This window comes from Pithys albifrons, chromosome 1 (genome assembly GCF_047495875.1).
Source record: "Pithys albifrons albifrons isolate INPA30051 chromosome 1, PitAlb_v1, whole genome shotgun sequence".
Taxonomy (NCBI): domain Eukaryota; kingdom Metazoa; phylum Chordata; class Aves; order Passeriformes; family Thamnophilidae; genus Pithys; species Pithys albifrons.
Window position 1 is genome coordinate 12,496,502 of NC_092458.1, and position 12,241 is coordinate 12,508,742.

Sequence of the window (12,241 nt, forward strand, 5' to 3'; positions counted from 1 at the left end):
CTTCATTACAAAAACACGTTACTTCTTGTTTTTTCTTTTGCTTCTGAGACCTACTTTTTAAAAAACACTGAAACCGTCTTGTTTTAAGAAATTGATTGTTTTTCAGAGTTATTTATAAAAATGTATATATAACAGTGCTCATAGGGTATAGTTAAAATAATTCAAGAAAACTTGAAAACCATCAAAGTTTTACATATATTTCTACTAAACATCCATTCTACTAAATATCTAAGATAGTAGAACATAAAAAAGTGGGGAGGGGGGACTTAGAAGGAACCATATGTCATCCTTCAGCATTTGCTGTCATGGGCACAAACAATAGTCTCTCACTTTTACCACCCAACTGATTTTAAGGAAATGCAGGCTAAGTGAGGGTGTTAACCATCTTTTCCTTTTGGTACTATCTTTGATCTGCTGTGTGAGGGTCTTTTACTCACATTCTCTATAGTATAAACAGATACGAAATCCAGAAGTCAAACTGAAGAATTTGAGTGCACTGCACACAATGTAAGAGAGCAAAAAGCAGAAGATCCTTATTTTAGGACAAAGCATAAACTTTAAAAATCATTATTGCATTTGCAAACACAAGCTCTCAGAAGCTTATGAAAGAGTATAAGAAGCTATGTGGATTCCACCAATGTTGCAAAACCAATACCCCACACATCAATCTACAATACCATGAGCCAACTGCTTATTATAAGCCTTTCACCACTGAACACAGGAATCAGGTAACGTGAGCTGATCCTCAATTACTTGCACCAGTGCATCCAGGAATTCTAGGACCCACTGTAACAGGCACCCTGTGACTGATATTCAGGACAGCAACCAGAGTTGTAAAAATATTTACGCAATAACCCTAAAATTAAGCATTCAGTCTCCTCTTCCAAACTTTTATGTACTTGAAAGTTGAACATGGATTCTAAGCTAACTGTTTATACACCTCATTAGACAGCACTGAACTTCTGTAAAACCCATCACCTTAGCCTAACATCTAGGCTAAGGTTGCCAGGGAAAAGAGCTTAATATCTAATTTGTCATAGAGTCTTAAATTTCAAATTAAATCCATCGAGGTTTAAACTCTTAAAAAAAGACTCAGAGAAACTCTTCCCTACTGCTATGTTTAAATTTAATGAAAGATTATTCATTACTATTAAAGAGTATTGTAAGTTTCTTAAAAACGCAACAGTCTTAAAAAGAAATTATGAAAAATGTATAATACACTTGTGAGGAGGCCCCTCCTCCCTCCTTTTTAAACCTTACTCACTCTGCAAACATATTGACTTCGAGCTCCAGGTGAGAAGGTCTGGGAACGAACAATAGTGCTGCTGCGAACAAAAGCAGAACCCCGCGGCCTGCGGCTAGTTCTCTCTTTTGGAAGAATAGCAACTTCTTCAGGAAACAGATCCTCAGTGTTAGTTTCCTTATCCACCTAAAATTTCAATGAAGGACATTCTTTTGTTTTTTCCTTATTTTCTCTCTCGTAGCCAAAACAATCAGACATTTCAACAATATCAAAAGTAAACAATTTGCTCTGCTAGCAAGATTCAAATTTGAATGAGCAATGAGAACAGAGGTTGAATTGCTTCATTTTTATTTTTTTTTAAGTTTTAAAACTAGGTCATTCAAAATTGGAAGGTCACCTTTCAGAAGCCTTCACTGGAACAGTAACAATTATGAGATGCAGTTACAACGTGAATCATAGCTGCAGAGCACAAGGACTGCATTCAGGACTGGCAACTGGGTATTAACCAAGCTACCACCTGATCTCCAGCCTCAACAGAAGAAAACTGAGTGTCACCTTGCCACAAGCACAGTGACTCTGAAGGAATTAATCTCCTTAAAACTAGAGGAAGTTAAATGAATAAAAAACAGAAGAAACTGAAAGACTGTTCAAACAATGATACAAGAACACTAAAATATTCAGAAAGACAGAAAACATAAGCTACTCTAGCAAAGCTTTCAAACTTTTAGATAACTCACTCCTCAAAAGGAGGTATGATCTTCCCTAAAGGCAGCACAAATGGCTTATGTTCCTCTACTTCAATGGAAACGTGCTGATTTCAGCTTGTTCAGGATTATTTTCAGTCTCTCATATCTTGAATACAAAAGATTTTAAATACATCAGTTTCAGCACAATTATTCCCTGTTATTGTAACACTGAAACAGTAATGCAAGTCTTAAAACATTACACTTCTTTCTTCTTCCTTCAAACTTCTTATTTCTAAGACCACTGGAATTTAATCATGATCTTTTCTGTTATAATTTCAGGAAAACACAAAAATTGATACAAGTGTATTTACAGATTAGATAAAGGTCACAGTAAAATTAGTTAGCCTTTTGATATAAAAAACAAATTCTGTTTAGGATAACTGGTAAGCAAACAAAAAACCCCTAAGCCTAAAGAGAGCATTTCTAACAACTGAATAGCGACACTGCTGTCAGGAAGGCAGTGCTCATACAGGGTTTTAATGTCATTTCTGATTCTTTTCTCCCCTGATCAATTCAGACCCAAACTCCAGGAGCAGCAGTAACATACACTGTGTGGGCCAGGCATTTGGCAGTTTCTGTACTGCACTGTCTTCTCTCATTACCTTTAGTGGCGGAGGCTGCATTTTTCCAGAACTGTACTGGCCTGCTTGAGTTGCAAACACGTGTCCAGCTAATGAATCCCCGCAAAATGGCTCTGGATAAGGAGGACTAGTCTGGGTGCAATTACTGCATCCACTGTCAACAGATTCTGCTTGCCAACTCCTAAAGTCAGAACATCACAAAAATTTTGTAGGTATTAAAAAACTCCATGCAATTATGCATCATGTTTATGTATTTCATTATCCAAGTCAGTTTATCATTTTAAAGTATTATTTCTCCAATAAAAACACAGAATTTTCACAGGGAGAACATTCATAAGCAGAACAGAAATGTTTGCATTTCTGCAGATACAGAGAAGCAAACATTTCATAGGCAAAAAATTCACTTTAATTTTCTTTAAGCTGTTTTTTATAAAACTACTAAGAAAACAGTAACAAAAAGAGCAACACAACTCATGTAACAAATTACAACTATTACTAGGGATGAAATTGCAACCCCAACATTTTTCCATGTCTCCACAAAATTTTATTTACTTTTTTTTTTAGTACAGGGCTATTATAAAACCATTTCAGTTGCCTCTCTGGCAAAGTTTCTGTTTCATGTAGTGTTTTCCCACTCCCCAAATATCAAGTCCTCTAAACTAAACCAGCTATTCAAGTAAGGATTTCTCCTGTTTGCACATCATGACAGAACAGAATGTTATACTTGTAGCACTAACAGGGAGCAGGTCTCAGAATAAGGACCTACTGTACTCCTGTGTTTCAGACTATATCCATAGTGTAAATATCTTTGATGAGGTATTAGTTATTATCTGCTTGATGAGGTATAAAAGTAACCATTTTTACCTTTCTGATATGGCTTCTGCCTGATCTTCCTTTCTTTCCATCTCTAAGATTTCCTCCTCTGTGTACTCCAGTTTCACCCTCTCTTCTGCCAGTTCTCTCTCAACTGCTTCCAGCTGGGCAGTGGTTCTAGCTAACAGGGCTGTCACTGCATCCTGGAAAGCAAATAAGACTTCAAATAAAACTGTCTGAACAAACCAAAGCACCTGATGTATATTAGTAAGAAAAAAAAAACAAAATAAAAACAAAGCCATTTGATGTTCCTTAAGCAAAAAAATTCCCAAGCCAAACCAATCAATCAACACATAAAATACCCCGACTCCCTTGCCCCCCAAAAAAACCCCAAACCAAATCACAAACAAAAAAATCTGCCCCGAAACTTAAGGATCAAAAAGTACATGGTGTTCAACTTGTCACAGAAACTGGGAAAACTTTATCTCACTGTGGAACATCATCCAGCAAGTGAGGTCAGAAGAGACCTCTGAAGGTCATCTAGTCTGATGTCCTGCCCAAAGCAGGTGAGGCATCACAACCACATCAGGTTATCCAGAGTCCAATCATAGGATGAAAAATCTCCAAGGATGGAAGTTGTACAACCCTTCTCGATCATCTCATTAAGTGCAGAAAGTTTTAACAGTTGGACTAGAAATGTCCATACAAACATACACAGGGTACTATTTCAAGGACCTGTCCAGACATGATCTAGTTTTTAATTATTCTGAATTCCAGCTCTTGCCATAAAAGTTAAATTAAGGTACCACTTCCTGTGCACCTCAAAAACCTGCACCTAAGACAGGATCACGAACCACCACACAACAGGTCAAATAAAGTAAACAAATCACTTTTATAGAGCATACTGTTTTAACTGTAGTTACATTTCCAGAAGACTGAGGAGTACTGTCTTCACACTGGTTTTTGGTCTTTGCTCTCTGGGGTTCTGAACCAGTGAAGATCTGAACAGTATACCAGTGAAGCTGCATCTCACCAGAACTCTCTGCATCAGTCAAGTTTATCTGAGCAATACCCTATAAAAAAACAAAAGCATTGACTACAATAAGATAAACATACTCTGCAGGATAGACACCTTCTCATTTAAAGAGTATTTTACTTATAATGTAAAACCCCCACTTTATCAAATACTGTCTCTTAAAGAGAGACATTTTGTGCCATTGTGTTATGATGTCTAAGATTCTCAGTTTCTTGCCTCTTGCTTACTACCAGGAAGGCGAAGAGTAGATATTAAATTTTTTAAGTTGAAAAATAAAATTTGCATGATTGATGAAGACACAATTGACACCTGGCAGCTATTAATACTTTAATTTTAAAACTCTCTCAATTATGCATCTGATTTCTACATTTGCTTAAATTAATAACACTTTAACAATATAACTATAATTTGGTCTTTTTTGCAATAACTATATTCTGATACCCTTCTGTTCTCTGGTCCACAGAGGCATCTTTCACATGGAAAAAAAAACGTTGTTAAACCAATTTTTTTTCCTGCCTATTTATATCATAAGGTAGTTGAATGAGCCATAAAGCCATTTTTCCACTTTGCAGGCCATCCTTACATCTCCCAGATGCAGGTGAAAACAGGTTTCAAGGAGGCTTCCCACTAAAAATGTTTCAAACTTCGAGGTAGCCCTACTCAATTAGAAAAGTGCTCATGTAAGAAATTTCTCAGTGGTGTTCACCTAAATGAAAACAGTTGTGAGCAAATCCATGCAGCCAATTTTATTATTTTTTTCATCGGTTCACTAGCTGGACCTAGCAATGATTTTACATGATTTAGCATTTAAGTACTGCTTTTGGCTCTATCTGGTTATCTCTATACCTTGTGAATTTCCATGCTAATGGGCAACATGCTAAGAATGTTTTCATTTATATCACTGGAAAGTCCTGTGAAAATGGTTTCCATCTCCCATAAATCAAATAGCTGGATATAATGATTCTAATAGTAAAGGCAGTAGAAAATGTACACAGAAACTGCATTGAACTTTAAGCAGGTAAAGAAACAGTTAATTAGAAAACAATAATAAAAAAAAAATCATTGTATTATTTTTCCAAGACAAATGTTCCCTGGGGCTCTGTTTAAACAGGTGCATAAAGGACAATGCAGAAAACTTTTTGGGACTAACCAAATAATGTGATATGGGGATCCAGCATGTTACTGAGAAAGTAGTTTCATGTCAGTATATTGGGAGCTAAGAGAGATGCCTTTTTTTTCTCTCTAAAACAGATGTGTTCTAGTTATCTACTCACTCTGAAGTATAAGAAAGAAATGTGTATTAAATACACTTTTCCATCAGAGTTGGAAAATAAATGTTTAAGACATGCTGAGTCTGGTTTTAGAAGCAGAGGATAAAACTATTTTTCTGCCTTCAGTATTGGAGAAAAACAGATGCTTAAAACACTTAAGACATCTAATACTGCCCTTACACATTGCATTTATTAAGCAGATAAGCAAGCCTGACAAAGAAGCTGTCACTACAAAGAGAATCTCTAATTGGGTAGAAAATCACCATCAAACCCAATTGGTAATTATCAGTACTGAAAGGACTCAACAAGATGAAAAAACCAAGGTGGGTCTGTTAGAGATCTGTCACATGCCTACTCTGACACACTTGTTAACGACTTGGATGGCAGAAGAGCAGAAGTATTTATGAATCTCTCTGTGACATCAAACAGACATGTCTCTTTATGAGAAAAGGATCAGAATATAAAATCACACTAAAAATGTTCCAAAAATAAAAACAAAAAAAATGCAAAAATGCAAAAAAAAATCACACTCAAGAAGAATTCAAATAAATTAAGACACAAGGAATAATCAGCTGGTCAGGGCTGCAAAAGATCAGAAACTTGGCACGAAACAGCAATGTAGTGTGATTGCAAGAAAGGCATTCACATTTCTTTGATGTTTTATCATGAACTATATATGCTAATCATGCAAAATAACAATTCCCCTATCTCAACATCAATGAGACCACCGGGGACGAAATAAGCCAACTTAACACAGAAAAAGATCTTTCAGAATCTTCCAGCCATGCAGTGCATATGAGTAGAAGCTTAAGGGAATGGAAGGACCACTCTGTAAGTTTAGTATATTTATGTGTTTATAAGTGAACTTTAGAACTATTTGCCAGAACTTTTCTTTTTAACTCCCTGTTATGTTCAAGTACTTATATATCTTAAGATAGACTCCAGCCAGACTTCTGCACTTGGGAAAACATTACACTGGCAAAATCTAATTGAAAAGAAAGCCATCCTCAAGAATTGAGAAATTTATACATTATTAAACAGATGAGAAAAACTATAATCTCAGTGGAATAGATCTCATTTTCAATTTACAGCTAGAGAGCAACAATCATAATGTTTAAACAGATACTTTGATGCACCTACCTTAAGAAACTATGACATTGTTTCTTTTAGAGTAGCACTGTTAACTTAAAGTATGTTACTAACTACTGTTGGCAAAGGTATTTCTGACAAAACTACACTATGAAAAAGAAAATATCCCTACCAATATAACCTGAAGACCTACCTTCTTTTTTTGGGCAATTTAGTAACAGCAGTTAGAATAAAAGGATCCTAAACTTAAGATGCACTTGTGTCAATATCAAGGTGCTTTACACTTAAATAGCTATTTATCTTCCCAGAGAAACAGGCTACACCAGTATGTCCAACCTGGTTTTGAGATGCTTTTTCTTTCATTATGTTGTAGTGCAAAAAGGACAAAACTTCCTTGAGTCCACTTCTGTCAATGTTAGGACCTATTTATGTAAGATGTTACTTAGTTTTTGAGGTGGACTTGCAAACATGCACTCTTGACCAGGTGTGCTCAAATAAACACCTCTCACCTGCATGACAGTCAGACAGATGCTTCTCAACTTCTCTGATAGGCTTACAGATTTTTTTCACTAATCCATTCAAACCTTTCACTGCAATGACAACCCACTCACTTCAAAACAATCAGGACACACACAGGCATTACAGTTCCATGCAGAAGTGGAAGTCTTGAGCACTGTAGTCTAAAAGCTGTCAGATTAAATCTTTTGGGGAAGGTTTAATATTTACACAGTGCTTTCCTTCTTGCACCGAAATTTATCAACAGCAGATTTTTCAACTTTCCACAAAACAGATACTTTAAAGAAATGTTTTATATAAGTAAGAACTTAATTCCTCATCTACTAAATCCCATAGCAATGAATGTAAACCTTACATTGTCAACATGCCCCTGTAATGTAACACCAAACAGTGGAACAGATTACTTTTGACACTGATTAAAACTCTCCAATTCTCAACCTCTGCTAATTTTGCTAATCATTTTCAAGACATTATGTAACCCCAAAATGCACATATTTCATTTTTTTAAAAATCCCACCTTTTTATTCACAGAACTATACTTACATATGTGAAGAAATGGACACATTAACAAGTAACTATCAGAACTTCTTACAGCAAAACAAAGTCTTCACTTTCTCTTTTTCATCTTAAAAACTCCTCAAGTAACTTTAGTTTCCCATATAACATGATTTTTAAGAAACAAAACCACTTACCAATAGTTCTTCTTGTTGCTGATGATCAACTGAACAGATATACAGCTGCAGTGATTTTAATTTCAAAACACTCGAATGCACAGGGATTCGGAACACTTCATTAAATATTAACGGAGTTTGGAATTCCAAAGCTCTAGAGCAGTAAGTGGTTGGTGTGCCTGACTCAAGTGGTGGCAAATAAACTCTCACATGACTGGGAACAGCAAAATAGACAAATAGTACAATTCAGACATAGAAAGCTATTTTGCATTTCTCAAAATCAAGCTAAGCAAAAACATTACTCTAACGCCTACATTAAGAATCTCCTCATCACAGGAACTTACTTTGCATTCTTAACACACAAGATCTGCAAATCTGATACAGAAATACTTTATTTTTCAAACTAAACCAACTTTTTTTTAATTGGTGCTTATCAGAGGCACCAAGTAGCAGTTGAGCTGCCCTGAGGTATCCAAGGCAACTACAAGGAGCTAGGAGTTATGACATAAGAGTTATGGGAGAGCTACAGCCAGCCTTCCTCTGAGCAGCAGCAGCTGGAGGCCAGGTGCTATGCTAGATTTCAAATGGAAACACACGCCTATATTTAGGCAATTTAATTGTACCATAAGTGTCACCGATCCATTTCTTCCTTCTACCCACAAAGCAACCTTTGTTCCTCCTTAAGAAATTCAGCACAAAAGGATGGCCAAACAAATCTGCAGTCTCAAACCTCAAATTTAAGTATCTCATACCATCTCATTTGAGACTCCAAGACAAAAACAAAATCAACAACCACTTTTATCCTACCGAAGGCAGCAGAGCTACTTGGAGAATTGTTCCTGTATTTTCCCTGTCCTGATTCTCTAGCCCCTGCAATATCCTATTCCTTCCCTCATGCCAGCAAAGTTTCATGCAACTATGTTGTGAACCAGAATAGAAAAGTTACCTGGGTTAAAAAGCCAGCCTACCCAAAAACCCACACAAAAGCTCAAGGATTAAAAAATCCACTCCAGCTCAGAGGCTCCCTCAAGTTGACTACACAGCTGCATGAACTCCTATGCCACCACCAGAGAGGGGTTGACACTGGCAGGCAAATAAATGGTTAGAGAACAATTGGAAGACCTCATAATGGTGAAACTACAGCACTGGAGTGTGGTGCATCAGTTAGTTAAACAGATTCACGTGCTATAAAAGGGGAGAGATCCAGCCCCTCTGCTCACTGGCTGCTGCAGCTGAACTTCTCCCCGGCTGTCCCAGAACCTGAGTCAGTGAATGTAGAGTTCCATGGAGGAGTTCATTAAACTGGTTGAAAGGGTATTTTGCTTTTTCATAAAAGAAACTTATTTTTTGACCAAAGCAATCACTTCACCCTGCAGTAATGCAATTTCTTGATTCTAGCCCAGGTAGGGTTGAGAAAGATGGAGAACTGAATTGCCTCTTTAAGTCATTTAGATGCCTGACTGTCTTGATTACAATGTCCAATAAACCCTCAGGAGTAAAGTTTTTCTTTGGTGACTATTCTACTGCCTTCTGCAGATGACGCTTATTTCTTTTTCTGATGACAAGGCAACAAGACTGTGTACTACTCAATACTCACATTTTTTTCCCTATCATATGCCTTGCACTCAAACTGAAACAGAGCAAAAGACCAATACTAATGTACTGACCTATATGAAGAATTTCCATAGGAGTTCTGCAAGGTTAGCAAGATGAAGCCTTCCCAACAAAGTCCAAGTCATTCACGTGTGTCAATTTAACAACTCCCACCGAACAACTTACAACAATGTTACCACATCTCTGTTTTCTACAGTTTTCAAACAACCTCTCCCAGAGATAAAGATCAACAATTTTCAGGTGCTGAATTTCTTTGAAATATGTTAAATACTTATCACTAGATAAAACAAGTGTTTTATGACAACACTGCCACTAAGAAACATTTATTAGAACACACAAAGCCATGTGTTATATAATGTGATATGAAATTTGAAAAAGTAGCACAATCCACCAGAGGAAAAAAAATTCAATCCTTTGTACTATTCTCAGCTAGTACTTGTGTTAATATTATCTTCAAAGGTTATTCATGAATGCTCAAGGAAACCTGTACTGGCCACAGAAGTCTGCAGAATTTTTGTTGCTGTTTTTGTGTTGGTTTTGGTGTGGTTTTCTTTCTTAAAGATAAAAGGTAAGATACCTCTCTTACTGCTTAATACAGGTGTTGTCACAGGAATTGAGAAAAATACACTAAGCTTATTTTGGAATAACACAAATATTTTTGAACAAATTGTGCATAATGAACATGTAAGAATATAGGTCATTAAAGACTACACTTGTTACCTCACCATTGTGACAGAGGTTCTATAAAAGGGATACTTTGTGTCCATAAAATTAATACTTTCCTCATTAAAACTAAGACATATTATCTTCTTCAGAAATAGCTTAATTTTGAACAAAAGCAAATAAATCTATAGTATTTATATGGCACAAAACAAGCAAAGATCAGACTTTCAGTGAAATTTAAGCTTACATTTTGCAGTTTTCTTTAACAACTAGACTAGTAAAGTTCTTCAGTTGTAATACATGGACTAACAGACATTCACTTCCACTGTCATGCCTGGAAAATAAATTTCCTGGGTTAGTCACCAACCATCAATATTTTTGCTTATGACACAGAGATGACTAAAAAGATTAAAGACTATAAAAGCACATTTTGTTGTTAAACAAATGTGTTACATAAATCAGTTTCAATTAAGAGCAATTACAGATAACACACTCTGATACCGTAACATTTTTAATAACATGAGCTGCAGTAACAGTTAACAGAACTAAGAGAAGTAAACATCATTCAATTTGAAAATAATGATTTGCCTTATTATGCCTCTTGATAGCAAACAGGTGTTATAAAATACATTCCTTCGCTTAAACATGGGCAAATAATGTGTGTGTGCTTGTGTTACACATATCAGTTACATTAGACAAATAAGTCTGCATTATTCTCATGGGTTTACTGAAAATAAATTTTAGAATTCTACTCTTTCACATCAGCGTGAATTTTGAAATGGCACTAACAAACCTGGCTGAGATGTACAAAACTCCCAAGCTTAGGAATTAATTTTCCAAGGGGTAAAAAGATAATTCTGGAGGGCTATTTAAGATATGACATCCTGCCTGGCACAGCAATAATCTGCCCTTTCCCACCCTACTCCCACTACCAACAATAGCATGCCATAAGCACAGGATTTCAAAGCTGTGTTTGGGAACTGTATTTATATTTGTGTCTCTTCACCTGTGACTTTCCCAAAGGAATTCTTCCTTATCTGTCATAAAAAGATCTCACTCACAGAGATATATCCCTGTACCCACATTCACAGAGTAATGGCTCAGACAATGAAAATAAATGCTACTAAAAGAAGTAATGAAGGCCCTTTTATCAGTCAGCATTGAAAGGATGAACTGAATGAACTGTGGTTAAGGCATATCCCCAACACAAAGTGTCATGTGACTACCCCGTACACACACTAAACTTTGGCTGTCAGTTCAGAAACTTCTTCATAATACCCACCACAATTCAGTTTATTAAAAAGTTAAAAAACAAACCCAAGAAAAGTAGTGAGCAATTCCTGAAGAGGTGACAGGGATAAATGAGTAACTACTCACAGAAATCCAACATGTATTTGTGGTTCTTCATTACTGGCAGCATCACCATAAACAGGCTCTTCCAGATCTTCATTCCTGTAGGAACAGAAAGTACCGTAAACTACCTAAACTGTTAAAACATGATGAAACTATCATTTATTTTGTGATTTGTGGATATAAGCAGTTGTTTGGTAATATACTCAAGGGTCTGGTAACACAGAAGAAATTGAGGTATCTATTTAAAAACATACAGTAGTAGTAATTTACAATCATAAAAATTGAAGTCTTAGAATTACTCTTTCAAAATAGTTACATTATTTTAATATCTATTCTGTCTTCCATTTCTCTTTAGCATACTTCAAACCTAATCTTCTTTCCTGTTTCTGTTAACTGTGTTAAAACGATTGTATTAAGTAACATGCCTTCATGCACCCTTCAATCACTTGGTCAACCTACACATTTTTAGATTTTTAGCCATTCTTAAGTTTCTTCCTTGCAGTTATGCTTTTATCACATTCTACTCAGAATTGCAAGTTACATTCTGTATAATTCTGTTATAGATGGTTGAAATAAAATTTCTGATATACAACTAATAAGCTGAGAAAACTATCTTTCAAGGGAGAATGATATGGTGTTTAAATG

General features: G+C 35.9%; 1 protein-coding gene across 4 annotated transcripts in view; it reads right to left on the reverse strand.

Moving 5' to 3' along the window:
- WWC3 (WWC family member 3) overlaps positions 1-12,241 on the reverse strand; it is a 103,039-nt gene that overhangs the window by 5,581 nt on the left and 85,217 nt on the right. For 3 of the 4 annotated variants that reach the window (XM_071563723.1, XM_071563641.1, XM_071563467.1), the window contains exons 13-19: positions 11,621-11,695; positions 10,491-10,577; positions 7,988-8,180; positions 4,289-4,456; positions 3,435-3,586; positions 2,592-2,751; positions 1,265-1,429 (exon numbers count right to left, since the gene is read on the reverse strand). In XM_071563723.1, the coding sequence (XP_071419824.1) occupies positions 1,265-1,429; positions 2,592-2,751; positions 3,435-3,586; positions 4,289-4,456; positions 7,988-8,180; positions 10,491-10,577; positions 11,621-11,695 (1,000 nt within the window). The remainder of the gene's footprint in view (positions 1-1,264; positions 1,430-2,591; positions 2,752-3,434; positions 3,587-4,288; positions 4,457-7,987; positions 8,181-10,490; positions 10,578-11,620; positions 11,696-12,241) is intronic. The other variant, XM_071563559.1, reaches the window with a different exon arrangement.